Genomic DNA, 18,579 nt, shown 5'->3' on the forward strand with positions numbered 1-18,579 from the left:
GGTCAGCACAGTATGGAATAATTCTTAGTGGCCACAAATCAAGATGCGCGTGAGATTTACTGGCTCCTTCTCTTGGGAAGCTCAGCTGAGCAGGACCAGCCCCAGGAAGAGCAGTGGGAGAATGCTGCTGTTTTCTTTTATGCATTATGCCGACGGCAGGGGTCGGGGGAGGGGATTGACATCTTTAATGTCCACTGTATACCAGACGCTCGGCTGGAAACTTCACACACTGTCTCTGAGATAGTTATTGCCCTCATTTTACAGGTAAGGAAACAGAGGTTGAATCACACGCCCAGGGTCACACAGCTGGTAAAGCGGTGCCTGCCTTTGTTTGATGCTGGACCCTGCTGAGGGGTTTCACTAGCCAGTTGTCATTTACGGCTCTGGGTCTTAGACAAAATCTGGTTTTTATAGAAATCATTCTGACGTCCTCACGCCTACCGATGGCCATCGCGCCCCATTTCTGCCAGTTTCTCCCCTCTGGCCACGGTCTCTGCTAATTAGAATTAGTTCGGCTTTCTCTGTTCTCTCACCCCGAGCCACACATGTCGAAAGCAATTTCCACTCAAATTAGCAGGTAGCAGAGTGTGGAGAAGTACTTACACAGCAATGAAAGAGGGTTCCTTTGGAAATGGAGCCAAGGGTGAGAGACTGGAGTTAATCATCCGTTTCTTGCTGAGTATCCCACCCTTTGCAGAAACTGACGTTTCTGACTGTGGCCAAGAATCTAGTTCCTGAGGTGAGTGGGTCCCCGAAAGAGAGGATGAACTCTCAGCTTGGCTGAGATGGTGCCCGAGAGGAGCAACAGGCAGAGAGAGGCTGCAAGGACCCCTGGCCCCTGGGCTGTGCTGGGACAGCGGGGACAGCCCTAGCCCAGATGCACACATATCCTCCCTTCCTTTGCAAGGCACCTTTCTTTTAATGGCTCTTAACGTCTTTTTCTTCTTCTTCTTTTTTTTAATGTTTATTTTGAGAGAGAGAGAGTGAGCAGGGGAGGGGCAGAGAGAGGGAGACAGAGAATCCCAAGCAGGCTCCACACTGTCAGCACAGAGCCCAAAGCGGGGCTCGAACTCACGAAACGCGGGCTGAAAGCAAGAGTCCGGCACTTAACCGACTGAGGCACCCAGGTGCCCTGCCATGCACCGTTAACCAGCACCTCACGGCTCACTGGGGCCCGGTCTCACCTTTGATGTCCTCTGCACAGAGGGGAGCCTTGCTGCATCCCCACAGCAAACAGGCAAGGCAGTGGTGAGTTCCCGTGGAACCTCATGGAATGGATGCCCCTCTCTGCTGAGGGCCGATGCTGCCCAGACCTAGCCTTCCTTTCCCCAGTCCCCTGTGGCCAGGTGGCATTGGCCTTCAGGGGATAGGTGATACCTGGCCTCACTTCCAAGGACAAACAGGGAAGGGAGGGCCTCACCCGAAGTCTCCAGGAAATACCCACCCAGATTCTGAAGTGTGACTCTTCTCCCACTGCCAGGTGGTGGCGCTGACCCTGCTGACAGCTGATGGGACCATTCTTGAATGCTCCGAGTCCAGCAATGCGGAGGTGTTCCAGGCCGCGCGGGTGCACCTGGGCTGCCTGGGAGTCATCCTCACCATCACCCTGCAGTGTGTGCCTCAGTTCCACTTGCAGGAGATCTCCTTCCCCTCAACCCTGGACGAGGTACTGCTTTCTTGTTCACCACCGCTCAACCTCCGGAAATAAATGGAGGATGCGGACAGGTGGGCCGTGTTCCACTGATGACCCCCTGTGGCTCTGCAGGCCCCCTGAATGGGGGAGTGGGCTGACCTTGCCAGCTCTTCCTTGGCCCAAGGATACTGTGGCCAGAACCCTTTCTGAGCAGATCCGTGAAGCTCAGAGGAACTGCAAGGGGGTGACAGAGGTACGGGCGAGAAAGGAGGTTAGAGAATTGCCACAGGAGATAGGGTGCTGACTGCCCCTGGGAAGGCATTGACTCTCAAATACACTGAGCCATGAAATGTGCCCAGGATTCCCTTTATAATGGCTTCTTCACAGCAAAGTGGGTGGGCTAACTTTCAGTCTGGCTGGGTGCCTAAGGTCACATGCAGGGGATGTGGATCTAGATGATGGAGGCCAGAAAGAATGGCTTCTGATTGATAGCAATGTTTTATAAATGCATGAAAAGCATGCTTGGTTGGCTAGCTGGATGACTGGATTGTACGGATGCATGGATGGATGGATGCATGGATGGGTGGAAGGATGGATGGATGAATGGATGGATGGACAGATGGATGGACGGACAGATGGATGGATGGATGGATGGATGGATGGATGGACAGGTGCATGGATGGATAGATGGTGGATGCATGGATGGATGGATGGATGGATGGATGAATGGATGGATTGATAAGTGCATGGATGGATGAATGCATGGATGGATGGGTGGACGGATGCATGGACAGGTGCATGGATGGATAGATGGTGGATGCATGGATGGATGGATGCATGGATGAATGGATAGCATGCAGCAGTCCTGAAATGCCTGTGGCAGGATCTATGCCTGGTAGTTACTAAAGGACTCAAATCTACAGGTCCGAGTTCCTTGGTCTTTGAGTTCCTCCATGGTCACCTTATCATTTGATATGAGTAGACCCTCTGTACAGATGGAACAGTCAGTGATGTAGGCACTACTGATCCAACATGGTTAAGGTGGGATTTGTGATCAAATTGACCTGGCCTTGAGCGTTGGCTCTGCCACTTCTAAGCCGCGACCTTAGCCAGCCATGTAACCTTGTTAAGCCCTGGTTTCTTCATCCAAAAAGAGAGTTAATAATATCTACCTTAAAGTATTGAATCTGATGATTAAATCAGATAACACATGTAAAGTGTCTAGTTCAGTATTAAAATATTCCCCCCACGGCACCTAGTCAATGATAAAAGGGAAACATTGCTCTCTAGAACCAAAATGTCTAATGCATGAAGACCAGGAAAAGGCCTTAAATCCAGAAGGCCCCCTACTCAGAGGCATGGTGTTTGGTGGAAATTTATCCCCAGAACTCCTGGTTGGTGAGAAAGTGCTTCCATGGCTCTAAGGGGGTATATCATGGACCCCTGGAGTACCAATACTGAGCCTAATGGGACAAAATTGGCAAGTGAACTGCATGAAGCCTTGGCCCAAGAAAGTAGGGCTGGTTCTGGACAAGGACATTTCATGGAGTTGTGTGGAAAGGACAAGTTATGGCTAAGCCAGGGAGCCCCACAAGGGTCTGGCCTGCCCACAGGACTCTGCCTGGAACCAGCCCAGACTCTGAGCTCTTTGGGGCCATCTTGGCCTGCCTCAGACAGCTACAATCTCTCCCAGACCAGTGCTAAACAGCAGATCTAGACCTGTTGTTCACTCCAAGTAGGGTTCGAGAGTGTTCTATGTTCTGGCCAGTGCCAGGCATGTTGGTTGAGGCCTGCTGTGGGGTCGGCAGTTGAGACCCGTATGACTCTAGGGCTAATTCCTAAGGCCATGGAATAACAGTCTGAGCACCCACTGCACTCTCATCTTCTCGGCCTTTCCCTTCTGTACCTCTTAGTGGGGTGACCACTCCATCCTGGTCCTGCAGCAGGATGTGGCAGGGACCCCCACGGAGATACAGCTCAGGCATTCTTCTCCGGCTGCAGCTGGGCAGGCCGGGTAGCCCTTTCTTCTCCTCAGCAGACTCTGAGACAGCCTGCTTCTTCCCCCCTTGGCAGCTCCCACCTTCTGTCCTCTGTACCCCTCAAGGTTCTCTTGCCCCTAGACTGGCTGAGAAGAGAAAACAGAGCCCCCAACTTCCCTCATCCCTGCTGCTTCTGAACCAAGCATTCCAGCCTCCTCAGTTAAAGTGTTTTTAACAGACAGAGAATTATAGAAATGCACGCAGGGGTGGGTTACAAAGAGAGACCATTTTGGTCTCCACTCTGAGGTTAACCATATATGCTGACATGGCTAATGAAGCTTGGAGCTGGGGCTCCAGGAGTGACAGACTAGGCAGCCTGCTCCAGGGCTTGAAACTGAAGACATTAGCCAGGACAGATGGCCTGGCCAGCAGCTAAAGAAATAGTTCAGGACAACCATCAAGTCCAAAGGGAACCTGGCAGAGAGATGTTTGACCAGAGTCAGTACTGTGAGGGAGATTCAGAAGAGAATGATGTAGAGTAGGCGTAGCCTGGAGAGGTACCCAAGGGACTGAAATACAGAGCCAAGTCCACTTTTTTAGGGCACAAATTCAAGCGATATTTAAAGTTTATTTATTTATTTTGAAAGAGAGAGAGAGAGAGAGTAGGGGGGAGGGGCAGAGAGAGAGGGAGAGAGAGAATCCCAAGCAGGCTCCACACTGTTAGCATGGAGCCCGACACAGGGCTCAGTCCCACCAACCACGAGCTCATGACCTGGGCCAAAATCAAGAGTAGGGTGCTTAACTGACTGATCCACCCAGGTGCCCCTCAAGCGATGTTTGAGATGAGGGACCAATAGGACTTGGCAGCTGAGCGCAGAGTGGTGGAGTGGGAGGCAGGAGGCAGAAATGGTGGCCCTACCACCGGGGTGGAGAGTCCAGGAGGCACAGCAGGTGTGGGGAACAAGATGACGAGTTTGGGGTGGGAACTCGAGTTTGAGGTGCCTCAGGTGGAGGTGTTGGAGGGCAGCTGGCTTTGCAGGTTTGGCACTCAGGCGGGAGGCGGAGGCTGGAGATACAGACTGAGGGGTTGTATTAATTTGCTAGGGCTGCAGTAACAAATAGCACAGACTGGATCAAGAGGTCTACAGGGTTGGTTCCTTGTGGGGACTCTCGCCTTGGATTATAGATGGCTGTCTTCTTGCCGTGTCTCCTGTCTGTGCATATCTGTGTCTTAATCTCTTCTTCTAAGGACACTGGTCATATTGGATCAGGGCTCACCCAATGACCTCATTTAACCTTAATTACCTCTTTAACGTCCCTGTCTCCAAATGTCGTCACATTCTGAGGTCCCGGGGGTTAGGACTTCAGTATGTGAATGTGAATGGGTACAATTCAGTCCAAAGTGAGGGTCATCAGTCCCCTAAGTGATTGGTCACAGGGTGGCAAGGTCACCCAGAGAGAGTGGGCTTGGGTGAGAAGGGAGTGGATGGAGAAGATGGAAAGGGTGCCAAGAAGGAGACCGAGGAGGATGGGTTAGAGAGGGCTACAGAGGCAAAGGATACTGGGTGTCCAGGATGGAGTGGTCAACAAGGTTCAATGCCATGGGGAATCAGAGTGTTGACTCGTCTGGTCATCGGAAGGCTATAGCTGACCTTGGTGAGAATGGTTCAGTGGAGCATGAGGCAGCTTAAGGGACAGGTGAGCATCACCAACGAGGAGGGGCGATGGACAGGACAGAGCACTTTCAAGTAGAAAGGGGCTGTAATGTGCTTTATTGTTGAATCTATTCTCCTGCCTCTCATGTAGGGCAGAACTTGTTAAGCTGAAGGTTTTGACCCAGAGATAAAGAGATTGCTTCTTTTTTGCCAGTAGGGTTGGCCCCCAGGTTCCTACCAGGATAGTGTGGTTGAGTGGATGGATGGTCTCCTAAGACCTGGTCTGTCCTCTTTCGGCTCTTCCTTTGACCCGGCTGAGATTGACTGAGACTGATTATGGCCAAGTCCTGGTTCCAGCGGAGGCTGATCTCAGGCCATCCTCCCCCTACACACTCACACAGGCATGTGCGTGCACACACACACTCTGGCTGGCCTCTGTGTCTGTCCAGAGCTCAAGGGTTTTTTTTGCCTCCAACTGATCTCAACATGGAGACTTCTTTTTTTTTTTTTTTTTAATTTTTTTTTTCAACGTTTATTTATTTTTGGGACAGAGAGAGACAGAGCATGAACAGGGGAGGGGCAGAGAGAGAGGGAGACACAGAATCAGAAACAGGCTCCAGGCTCTGAGCCATCAGCCCAGAGCCCGACGCGGGGCTCGAACTCACGGACCGCGAGATCGTGACCTGGCTGAAGTCGGATGCTTAACCGACTGCGCCACCCAGGCGCCCCTCAACATGGAGACTTCTAACTTGGATGCAACATCCTTGAAAATTCCAGGTGACTCTAGCCAATGCGCCACATTCTTCTCAAAGCTTGCAACTTTTTTTTTCTTTAATGTTCATTTATTTATTTTGAGAGGGAGGGAGAGAGAGAGAGAGAGAGAGAGAGCATAGCAGGGGCAGAGACAGAGGGAGAGAGAGAATCCCAAGCAGACTCTGCACTGTCAGCTCAGAACCTGATGCAGGGCTGGATCCCATGAACCGTGAGATTATGATCTGAGCCGAAATCAAGAGTCAGATGCTCAACCAACTGAGCCACCGAGGCGTCCCCTCAACTTCTTTGATTTTGAAAGGCTGTGATGACACATGAAGGTAGCAATTGCAGTTTCCTCCCCTAAAAGACAAAGTAACACACACACACACACACACACACACAATTACACAGCAATAAACACTCAACAAGATGTAATGAAAAGGCTCCAGGGAGGGAGGCAGGGCCCCCGAGGCTGGCTGTGCTGCTACCCTGTGTGAGCTTGAGCAAATCCCTCCCATTTGGGGGGAGCCATTTTCTTTATTTTTTAAAAGTAGGGTCAAAGTCGGTGGCCCCCGAGGTCTTCTTCAGCTCTGACATTCGGGAAGTGAGTGCAGAGCTTGGACACAAAGCTGTCCCACCTCCTCGCCACACTCTGGAGGCAGAGGGTCACCTCTGGCATCATCCATGAGGAGAGGCATGAGCCCTGTGGGAACACCCCCACTGCTCCGACATAGACCCCAGCTCACCCCGAGAGGGCTCACGGAGCAGGACACTGTGAGTCAGCAAGTGCTCTGTGGATCCCTCCCTTTCAGCTCCCCTCCAGGCCCAGCAGCTTCTGTCACGCCCTGCCGACAGCCTTCGCCACAGTTGCAGGCCATAAACAAGGACAGAGGGTCGGTGGCATTTGCAGCCCTGTGATTTATTCCAAAGGGTGTGGGCAATAAACGGCCTCCTCTGCCATTTGCTTTTGCTCTCTCCACGCAAAGTAGCCTTTAAAGGGCACCTTCGAGAGGCTGTGAATACTGAGGAGGAAAAGCTAAGAGGATGTGCAAATCCACAACACGGGCCTGCTGCCTTGCTCCCCTTGAAGGAAACAAGCCCACGGAGGAGGAGGAAGGATCAGAAACTCATCATTAGATCAACTTCTCCCCACTCTTGCTTGGCCTGGGATCTAATCTAAAGCTAAAAGGACTTAGATTAAGCTTTTAATCTAAAAGGATTCCTGGACTCTAAAAGGAACAATAATTGGATGTAGCCTTCAGGAGGCATGACGATTTTGACAACCATTAGGAAGACAGCGCACCCTCCTGATCCTGCATCAGGGTACCTGCTCCTGGCTTCTTACCATTTGGGTTCATAGGAAGTTGCCCCACCTCCCCTGGGGGTGCAAACCGTGCTGCCCTGAGTGTTTGCGTCTACATCGGGCCTGCACACAGCTCCCCAGCATCGTGTCCTCTCTGGGCATGGGCTTTTCCCTGATGGCCATGCCCTCCAGGTTGGCCGATCCCGGACTCCCGAGGAGCATTTGGGAAGTGAGAGTTAGGAAGCCAGGACGAAGGAGGACAATTGCTTCTTGCACATAAAGTTAGGTGTGAAAAGCTAGTGGGGCCACCATTTTTCCTTCCCTTACATTTCTTTCCTTTCCTTTTCTCCTCTTTCCTTTCCTATATCCTGCCTTCTGTGTGGCACGTGTTTATGATATCCCCATCATGGGCCTTCCAGCCCTGAACTTGGGAATAGAATCCAAGCGGACCCATCACGAGGGGTGCGGTGTAGAAGCTGGAACATATCTCCCAAGTCAGACCACCAGGTTTGAAGCCCGGTTTCTTCACCGGTCTTCTATGAGTTTGGACAAATCTCCTCACTCCCCTGAGCTTGGATTCCTTGAGTGTGTGGTGAGGATAAGAGCTTGACTGGCCCCATGGGATTGTTGCCAGGACTCAAGGCAACACAGCAGGTGAACCCTCTGCCCTTGCTTTCTAATGGCCTTAGTGAGAGGAACCTCCACTGGCTTTATTTCTAGAGAATGCTACCTCCTGACACCTGCTCTGTGAGTAGATCCCAGAATCTGAGTCACTGCTTGACTTTCCAGGTGACAGGTGCTGGTTACTCTGTTTTGCTCATGACCATTTGCCACCGTCTCTTGAAACGGTCCCCCTCCCTTTTGCTACTCGATGATGAGCATTCTGGAGGGCAGGGATTTTATCTGAGGCCTCCGGCTCCCCAGCATCCACAGAACACATGGGAGTGCTCAATACAAGGTTACTCAAGGTCGGTTGATCGGCAATGTATTAAAAATCCATCTTTTTCTGGGATTTTCACCTACTCCTCCCACCTGTGCTGTGCGGTGGTCTGTCAAGTCTGTGCTTCCCATTACTGATTCTCTTAAATACATCACCGCATGATTTCTGAAGGCTGTTCAAAGCCGCATGAGGGGAAGGGGTCATTCCCGGACCCCAGGGAGAGTTGGAATCAGTGTTTCTAGAACTGGAATCCAGTTCTAGAACTGAATCCAGTTTCTAGAGCTGGAAAGAAGTCTTGTCCAGTTTTGTGGTGCCTAGAAAGAGGCCACCCTCACAGCTTTACTGACAAAGTCTCAGCATTTCTGACTCTTGCAGCTGGGTCGGCATGGAATCACAACCGGTTAGAAGGCATGAAGATTTTAGAAATTATTGTCAACCTTTTGCCCTTTATGTCACCCAAACCATAATGAGATGTGATGAGTGCAGCTGGCTGTTGCCTCAGCCCTCCTGCAGCACCCCAGGAAGCAGTATTGGTCCCAGTGTGTCACCGTCCTTGTCAGCAGCTTCCAGATGCTGACCACTGTCTGGGGTGGCCGTCAGCTGATGCCAGGTAATCCCCAGCTATCACGCTGGAAGCCCTCTGCTCACAAGCCTGAGAGCCAGTTCCCGGGAGCCAACTCAGCAGTGCCACAAGGACTAAATCTGGAGGGACAGAACCTGCCAGAACCCTTCATGCCAGTAATGTGTCAAGGAAGAGACTCCTCTGGGACCCAAAGGTCTATGATGATGCTCCCAGGAGACACAAGTCATATCAAGGATCCTAGGAACAGTCCTCCTCCAGTTAGGGTGGTTTGTGGGTGCTGAAGGAGAGAGTTTAATCCACAGTGGGGTGGGGCCCAAGGTTGTTCCACCATCCAGCGGCCAACCTCGTGCTAAGTTAGGGGTAATGGAGAGTCCAGAGCTCAATCGTGCATAGTTCATGCCTCTAGAAGCTTATTATTTTGTGTGTGTGGTGGCGGGGGGGGGGGGGGGGGGGGGGGGGAGACATGCCTTGTTTCTTTACTGTGGGAGGAAAAGAATGACCAGTGTCAGGACAGAGGCACAAAATGTAATGGGGTGACTCTCGTGACTCTCATCACTCTATTCTAGGTAGAAGAAGGCTGGACATAAACCTCTTAAAGCTGAGAAGGGCGCCATTACATTTGCTGCTGGATTCTGGGCAATAGAGTGGGATGGCCCAGGATGCTAAACGTGAGGAGATGGGGGTTTTCCCCTTTCCAATGTCCCAGCCCCACCCTCCAGGCCAAGTCACCAGGCTGTATTCCTGGCTCTTCCAGGGGAACGTCAGCTCTGCCCAGAGGCTTCCCACAGGAAAGTCCTGTGGACCATGGGTCCATTGCCCTGTCAGGATGGAAGTGATAGTTACGGGGGCTCTGGAGTTTCTTCCTCAACCTTTCCTGAGCCTCCAGCATGGCACGAAAGGCCTTTCTCTTCAAATAAGGAATGATAGTGTCCTCGGCATTCTCTGTACAAGGCATTGTGCCAGCAGCTCTAAGGCAAGGGGTTGGGAAACTAGAGCCTGCAGGCAGACTCTGGCTCACTGCCTGTTTTTGTAAATAAAGTTTTATTAGCACACAGCCACGCTCATTGCTAATGTATTGTCTATGGCTGCTTTCATGCTACCGTGGCAGAGTTAAATAGTTGCAACAGAGACCATATGGCCCCAAAAGTCTAAAATATTTATTGCCTGGTTCTTTACAGAAAAATTTTGCTGATCTCTGTGCTGGCAGGGACCAAAGATGGACGAGATAGTCCCTGACCTATAAGAGACTATTGACCAATTTCAGAGACGGATGCTTCAAGAGCTGCAGTGTCATTCTGGGATGGATGCAATATAATTAGAAGCCACTTAGAAGGGGAGGAGATGGCTTTATGAGGAGCATTTAAGTTACATCCATCTCAGTTCGGATAAGTCACTTTTCAGGTGCTCAATGTCCACTTGTGGACAGGGGCTGTCGTATCGGACAGTGTTTGTGGATGGAGGTCCCGGATGCTGAACTAAGTGGTGTGAGCTTTATTCTTTAGGCAGTAGAGAGCTGCTGGGGATTTCTGAGCTGTGTTTTGCATATGCTCTGTAGAAGTTGTCTGGAGAGATGAGAAAGGGGGCATATTATGAGGCGAATGCAAGAGTACGGGTGACGGGTAAGAAGGGTGTGGACTATCTCACAGCAGCAGCAATGGGTCTCAGGAGAAGACTGGGGAGGCATTTGCAGAAATACAACAGGGTGACCAACAGATTGGGGTGGAGTGGGAGAGGGGGAGGACGACAGGCAGATCACTGGAATGCAACAATCATCCACCCGTCTCCATATCCCCGGCTACACCATGCCCTGGTGAGCTGGTCAGGGGGCCTTCCCGACAGTCGTGGCAGAGACCCAGAATTCCAAAGTTCCGCTGCTCTCAGACACCCCGCATGTAAGTTCTAGAGGGGCTCATCTCAGTGCTTCGTGTTGGCTTCACCTTCCTTCCTGGCCAGACGGTGGAAATGGCTGTTCTCCCTCGAGCGTACCAACCTCTTTGAATACTGTCTTGACCTGTGATTGGATCCGGCCATTTTTCTCTGCTGGGTGCCCAATTCCCCATAGTGCATTTGGTCAGTAAGCTGCTGTGTTATTGTTGTTTTTCCTCCGTCTTTCCTGCTCCCTCCCTCACATGTTGAGTTTACAGTGCTTTCAAACCCCTGATTTCCCCTGCTCATCACAACAGCCCTGGAAGGAAGGAAGGAAGGAAGGAAGGAAGGAAGGAAGGAAGGGTATTACTGTCTTCATTCTACAGATGGAGAGATGCTACCCAGAGGCCTCAAAGGGCTTTCTGGAAGTCACGGCTAGGGACTTCAGGGGGATAGGACAGGAACACTAGATGTGTGTGTGCTAGCGTTGGTCAAATCCAGAACCAAAACTGTTCTTCGGGCACATGCCACATGGCAGTCACTGTCCTGGGAGATTTGATGTAGATTATCTATTTCATTGCACCAGTGCCCACATGTTATTGACGGGAAGACCAAAGCTCAGGTACATGGCTCCTCCTAGGTCATGCAGCTTGGTAAGCTGCAGACCAGGACTTGAACCCGGAACTCACCCCAAGACCAGTGGTGCTTTTCCCCAACCCCCAGCTTCCCATCAAATACCAAATCTGTCTACCCTTTGGCTCAGAAATTGTCCTGTATCCGCTTGATAGGTTTTAGGCAGACACGATTTGCTCCGTGATCTCATCTCTAGGAGTGCAATAATGAGCCATATTAGAGCAAGATTCTCCTGTTCATTTCTTTTTTTTTTTAATGTTTTTATTTATTTTTGAGACAGAGAGACACAGAGCATGAGCAGGGGAGGGGCAGAGACAGAAGGAGACACAGAATCCGAAGCAGGCTCCAGGTTCTGAGCTGTCAGCACAGGGCCCGACGCGGAGCTCGAGCTCACAGACTGTGAGATCATGACCTGAGCTGAAGTCGGACGCTCAACCGACTGAGCCACCCAGGCGCCCCTCTTCTGTTAATTTCTTTAAGGATCTGTGATGTATTAGGCAGTATGGAGATAAAGGACGATGATGGTGACAGTGAATGACAATGAAAGGGCAATAATAGCAGCAGCAACAGCTTACGCCTATGCGGTGCCTACCATGTTCGTGACACCATCGTGAGCACTTTCTAGGCATTAGCGCATTTTATCTTCATACCAGTCCTGACAGGGGTACTATTATTAGTCTTCTTTTACAGATGAGGAAACTGAGACACAGAGGTGTCAGGTACCTTGCCCAAACTCATACTGCTAGGAATTGTTCAAGCCGGGGCAAATAAGAAACCATCTCTATCCTCTAAGCTGCTGGGGGAAGTCACCATGCAAAAGGACCACTGATGTCCAGCCTATCACAAGCCACATTCCATGCCATTTGACGACGCTAGGACAATTTTAAGTATTTTCTCTTGCTGGGGAGAAACTGAGGCACCCGCGGGCCCTGACTTCCAGTACTTTCCCGCCATCAGCCTGGACCCACGCCGTCTTTCCCTTTGCCTTCTGCCGAGGTCAGGTTCTCGACAACCTGGACAGCCACCTGAAGAAATCCGAATACTTCCGCTTCCTCTGGTTCCCGCACAGCGAGAACGTCAGCGTCATCTACCAGGACCACACCAACAAGGTAGCGACAGCATCAGTCCCGTCCTCACGCACAGCCTGTAGTCCCCAGGGTGGCGGACCTTTGTCCTTGTCCCGGGTGGTCAGTGAGGTGTGAGAGGGAAAATGAAGGTGGGCATCACTGAGTGTGAGGACAGAAGCAGGCGAGGCAGGAGGGTGGGAGGAAGGAGAGTTGGCCCAGTAAGGGTCTAATGTGACCACAGGTAGGGACGTGCGGGAGTGAGGTCAGGGGACAGCCTAGATGCGGGAGAGGGGAGCAGAGGTGTGGGGAGGCCAGGATAGGATAAGGTAGAGTACCAGGCAGCTGGGCTATCCCTCGGACCACCTCCACCTTCCCTCCAACGCCCCTGTCTTGCCCACCCCCACCTGGACAGGTGAGGAAAGCAACAGTTTTGTCTCTCCTCCATGTCCTTAGCCAATGAGCTGCTTCTCAGCAGAAAAACACAAAACCATCACCTAGGATGAACATTGATGGGCCACGTCAGGCAAAAGCGATGACACTGTGTGTTACGGGCTGGCATGGGGTTTGTAAATGGTGATCGCTGGACACCTGCCTCTGGGGCTCAGAAGGGGAGGGACGGATGCACATCGTCATCTTGTGCAAAATAAAAACATACCTAAAGACATAAATATGCAGGTAACGAAAGGGGTGGGGCATGCAAATTGGCTGGGTCAGCAAGAAGTGAGGCTTTCGATTGTCCTGGCAGGTGGGTCACCCCCTCTACACACACATGCAGCCACTCCTGGACACATCTCCCTGTAGGGGGACACTATGATAATAGGTCAGAAAGCAGCTGAGCTCTGGCCCTGAACTGATTACAGATTCTTCTCCCCAGCCCCCCTCCTCTTCAGCCAACTGGTTTTGGGACTATGCCATTGGATTCTATTTACTGGAGTTCCTGCTCTGGATCAGGTAGGAATGCAAGGTACCTTCTTCCAGCATCTGCCATATGCTGTTGAGGATGCGGTCCACCAAAAGAATAACACCCTGGCCTTTATGCATGTAAATTAGGGTCTAGGGCAGTGATTTTTCAACCCCGCCTACACATTCAATCACCTGGGGAGCTTTTTATAAAATGCCAGTGCCCGCGTCCCACTCTTTGGCCCCCAAGTGATGTAAATCTCATAATGTCCTGTTTTCTACCCCCTTCCCAGCCTGACATCTAGGCTTATGCTCAGACTCCATGTCTGCTGGTAGACACGTAACTCTCAGTGATGGGGAAGGTTTCATGGGTTCTTGAATGGTAAATTTATATCCAGCCTAGACATGGAATGACATGATATAAAAATTTTTTGAAATATTTTATACATACAAAATAATATAGAAAACATATATTTAAAATATAAAGAATAACGTGGGGCGCCTGGGTGGCTCAGTCGGCTGAGTGTCTGACTTGATTTTGGCTCAGGTCATGGTCCTAGGGTCGTGGGATCGAGCCCTGTGTTGGGTTCTGTGCTGGAGTGTGGAGCCTGCCTAAGATTCTCTCTCTCATCTCTCTCTCTCTCTCTTTCTCTCTCTCTCTCCCTCTCCCCCACTCACTTTCTCTCTCTCTCTTAAAAAAAAAAAAAGAGGGGCGCCTGGGTGGCCTCAGTCGATTAAGCATCCGACTTCAGCTCAGGTCACGATCTCACGGTCCGTGAGTTCGAGCCCCGCGTCGGGCTCTGGGCTGATGGCTCAGAGGCCTGGAGCCTGCTTCCGATTCTGTGTCTCCCTCTCTCTCTGCTCCTCCCCCGTTCATGCTCTGTCTGTCTCTGGTCTCAAAAATAAAATAAACGTTAAAAAAAAATTAAAAAAAAAAGAATAATGTAATAAGCATCCACGTGGTTACCACCACACCAGCTTAAGAAATGAAACAACATGAGTACAATTGGAATGGTCTTTATGTTAAAATTTTTTTAATGTTTATTCATTTTTGAGAGACAGAGAGTACAGAGTATGAGCAGGGAAGGGGCAGAGAGAGAGGGAAACACAGTATCTGAAGCAGGCTCCAGGCTCTGAGCTGGCAGCACAGAGCCCGACACGGGGTTCGAACCCACGAACTGCGAGATCATGACCTGAGCCAAAGTCAGACACTCAACCGACTAAGCCACCCAGGCACCCCAGGAATGGTCTTTATGAAGTCCCAGACCACACTCTCCAAGGGGTAACCAAGAAGTAATCACTACCCTGAACTTTATGTTTTATCACTCCCTTGCTTTTATTTATATTTAGTTTTTATGAATCTTGAAATCAGGGAATTTGGTAATTCAGCTTCGATAGTGATAATTATCCATGTTGACATGGATAGCTGTGATGAATAATGATTAGTCATTTTTCACTTTATGCATTTATCACAATGCGTTTATCCATATTCTTTTTTTTTTTAATCCATATTCCTAATAATGGGTATTTGGGTTATTTCCAAGATTTTTTTCTTTTTTTCTTTTCTTTTCCTTTCTTTCTTTTCTTTCTTTCTTTCTTTCTTCCTTTCTTTCTTTCTTTCTTTTTTTTTTTTTTTTTTTGCCATTACAAACCATACTGCTGTGAGGATTCTCAACCACTGCTCCTGATGCTTTTTTTTTTTTTTTTGTCTTGAGTATACTCATGAGTGGAATTCCTGGGTCATCGAGCATGAGTATCTTCAGGCTTATCAGATCAAATTGTTCTCCCCAAGTGGCTATACCCAGTGACCTCGCCGCACACTGTAAGATTCTCTGTGCCCCACAAGCTGGTCGAGATCGAAATTTTACATTTTCATGGACGTGTATTAAATAGTATCTCACTGTGGTTTTTAATTCTTATTTCCATGCTACTTGTAAGGTTGTGTTGTTTTTTTAGTATATTGATCCTTTAGATTTCTCTTCTATGAAGCACCCGTTTCATGTATTTTGCCCTTTTAAAAAATTGGGTGGGTATTTTTTTCTTATTGTGCTGTAGGGTTCTATGTAGTATCTTTGAACACTCTGTTTCTGGGCTGCAATACCTCCCTGTTTGTTCTGTCTTTCACTTTTATGGCTTTTAAAAAAAATTTTAGTGTTAGATGTATTTAATGTTAGTATAGTGAAATTTAGGTGTTTGTTGTTTTACCTTTGGGACGGTGTCTTCATAAGAAAATCCTTGCCTACTGAAAGGGCAATAAGAGCCCATCAAAGGTGGCACTGATGACAGGACCTGGGAAACCAGCTGGAGTTCTTGTCGGTCCTGGACGTGGCTGAGACCTTTGGCACCTGGCGTGGGGTCTCCTCAGGGTAGGGGAGCTACAGGTGCATGGATGGGACTCACATTGGGGTGACTAACTGCCTGGAAGGTGTTAGGAGAGAGAAACTCAACACAGGACTTAATGCATCTGGGCAGGCAAGGGACAAGGAGGAAGCCGGCCTGGGGACCACAATCCAGCAGATTATGGGTGGGAATGAGAGTGGAAAATGCCCCACCTGGCTTTCTCTCTAGCTTCTATCACAGCCTCTCGGCAGCTTTATGTGCGTATGCCTGTGGAGCCCGATCCCAGTGAGTGCGCAAATAAATCGGGCTCTAAATCACAGCTGCCACTTCCCAGCCCGAGTGGGTGCTCTGTGAGAGCTCCACAGCCTCTGAGTTCAGCCGGTGGGGCTTTGGCTTAGGTGCTTCTGGAAACCGTATCCACCCAGACTCACCCCCGCAGCTCTGGGGTGCACACTTAGCCGTGTGCCGGAGGTGTGGGAATGAATGGCGAATAACAGATTGTACTTGGTAGTTTAACGGCTTCTTCACAGTAAGACTCACTGTGTCCCTGCAAGGTCAGGAACCCTGCCTGTCCTGTCACACTTGATCCCCAGTGCCCCAAGCAATGCCTGGCACCTAGAGGAGGCCCTAGATATTTGTGTAAGAAATGCCACATTAAAATCTTGGTGCCTGTCTTTGAGGAGTTTAGTAGTGGTCCACTGTGGGAGTGATGACGGTGGCCATAGCTGACCAGGACAGAAAGGCAGGCTGTCGGTTGGGAACAGGTCCCTGGGGGTGACCCAGGGCCTAGGCCAAGCTCAGCTCCTGTGGTTAGAACAGCCCTACTCCTGGGGGCCAGTGGAAGCCCCACCACAGCCAGCTGGCCTCTGAGACATCAGAGAGCATCTGCCTTGAGACAGACGGCATCCGTCTCCTACCCCACCCCTGAAGCAAGTACCCATGTACCCTTTCTGAGTCCCCGGAAACTCGGCAGCTTGGGGCCATGGGAAGAGCTTGAGCTTTGGACTCAAGGGGCCCTGGACTCTGATCCATACCTTCACTTCCCTGCTGTGTGACTCTGGGTAAATCGCTCAGCCTCTCTGAGCTGTGGTTTGCAAGTACATAAAGTAGAGCCACTAGCAACAATTGGGTTGTTTACTAGACATCACTTCCCTCCCTTCTCACAAAGGCTCCTGGTGCCCCCACTAAGCGGCAAGATGCAAGGGCCTGGGCCTGCTGTTCTCTGTAACCCCCATGAGGTGCTCTGAGCACCTGGAATGGATTTTTGACAATGAGGCGGCCGGGATGAGACCAGGGACAGGCCTCTGGGGAGCGTGGCTCTAACAAGAGGCTACCCGCCGGGAGGGAGAAGTCCAACTAAGCCTTGTTACCAGGAGTCTTGAGTGACTCCAGGAGAGGCACACGCTACAGCTGGCATGATTAGAGCCAGTTCAGCTCCCAGGACCCCGAGCTGGCAGGAGCTGGGTTCGTGAGTGGGATGACTGGACAGGCCCCTATAACCAGCCTCGGGGCTGATGTCCTCTTCAGGTGCGTCTCTAAAAGAACTGAAAACAGGGTCTCTCTCTCTCTCTCTGGTTTTTGTTTTTTTTTGTTTTGTTTTGTTTTTAGACAAAATGTGAGCAACAGCAAGAGAGAAGGGTAGAGGGAGAGAAAGAGAATCCCAAGCAGGCTCCACGCTCAGTGCAGAGTCTGACATGAGGCTCGATCCCCTGACCCTGGGATCATGACGTGAGCAGAAACCGAGAGTCAGACACTCACCTGGCTGAGCCACCCAGGTGCCCCATGAAAGCAGGGTCTTAATGGCGGCCCTCTTGCACTGTTGGTGGGAATGCAAACTGGTGCAGTCGCTCTGGAAAACAGTGTGGAGGTTCCTCACAAAATTAAAAATAGACCTACCCTAGGACCCAGCAGTAGCACTGCTGGGAATTTACCCAAGGGATACAGGAGCGCTGATGCATAGGGGCACTTGTACCCCAGTGTTTACAGCAGCACTTTCAACAATAGCCAAATTATGGAAAGAGCCTAAATGTCCATCAACTGATGAATGGATAAAGAAATCGTGGTTTATATATACAATGGAATACTACTTGGCAATGAGAAAGAATGAAATCTGGCCATTTGTAGCAACGTGGATGGAACTGGAGAGTGTTATGCTAAGTGAAGTAAGTCAGGCAGAGAAAGATACCATAGGTTTTCACTCTTATGTGGATCCTGAGAAACTTAACAGAAGACCATGGGGGAGGGGAAGGGGGAAAAAAAGTTACGGAGAGGGAGGGAGGCAAACCATAAGAGACTCTTAAAAACTGAGAATAAACTGAGGGTTGATGGGGGGTGGGAGGGCGGGGAAAGTGGATGATGGGCATTGAGGAGGGCACCTGTTGGGATGAGCACTGGGTGTTGTATGGAAACCAATTTGACAATAAATTATATTGAATATATAAAAAAAAGCAGGGTCTTAAAGACATATTTACACACCCATGTTCACAGCAGCATTATTCTTAATAGCCAAAAAAAGGTGGAGGCAAACCCAAGTGTCCAGTGCAGGAGTGGATAAACCAAAGGAGGTCTACGCTTATAATAGCATCTTACTTGGCCTTAAAAAGGAAGGAATTCTGGCACAGGCTACAACATGGATGAACCTTAAGGCCATTATGCTAAGTGACATAAGCCAGTCACAAAAGGCAAATACTGTATGATTCCACTTACGCGAGGCCCCCAGAGCAGTCACATTTATAGAGACAGATAGTAGAATCGGGGTCGCCAGGGGCTGGCAGGGGGAGCAGGGGAATGGGGACTTGTGTACTGGGGACAGAGTTTCGCTTTGTGAGATTCTGGGGATTCCTTGCACAACGATGTGAATACACGTAACAGTGCTAAACCTCATACTTAAAAATGGCTAAGATGGCAAATTTAATGTTAGGCAATTT

General features: G+C 50.1%; 1 protein-coding gene across 1 annotated transcript in view; it reads left to right on the forward strand.

The window, feature by feature from the left end:
• The window catches only part of LOC115512032 (L-gulonolactone oxidase), a 34,825-nt gene that overhangs the window by 12,654 nt on the left and 3,592 nt on the right, over positions 1-18,579 (forward strand). Inside the window, exons 6-8 of the mRNA XM_030312659.1 lie at positions 1,481-1,666; positions 12,347-12,454; positions 13,287-13,363. Of these exons, the coding sequence (XP_030168519.1) occupies positions 1,481-1,666; positions 12,347-12,454; positions 13,287-13,363 (371 nt within the window). The remainder of the gene's footprint in view (positions 1-1,480; positions 1,667-12,346; positions 12,455-13,286; positions 13,364-18,579) is intronic.

This window comes from Lynx canadensis, chromosome B1 (genome assembly GCF_007474595.2).
Source record: "Lynx canadensis isolate LIC74 chromosome B1, mLynCan4.pri.v2, whole genome shotgun sequence".
Taxonomy (NCBI): domain Eukaryota; kingdom Metazoa; phylum Chordata; class Mammalia; order Carnivora; family Felidae; genus Lynx; species Lynx canadensis.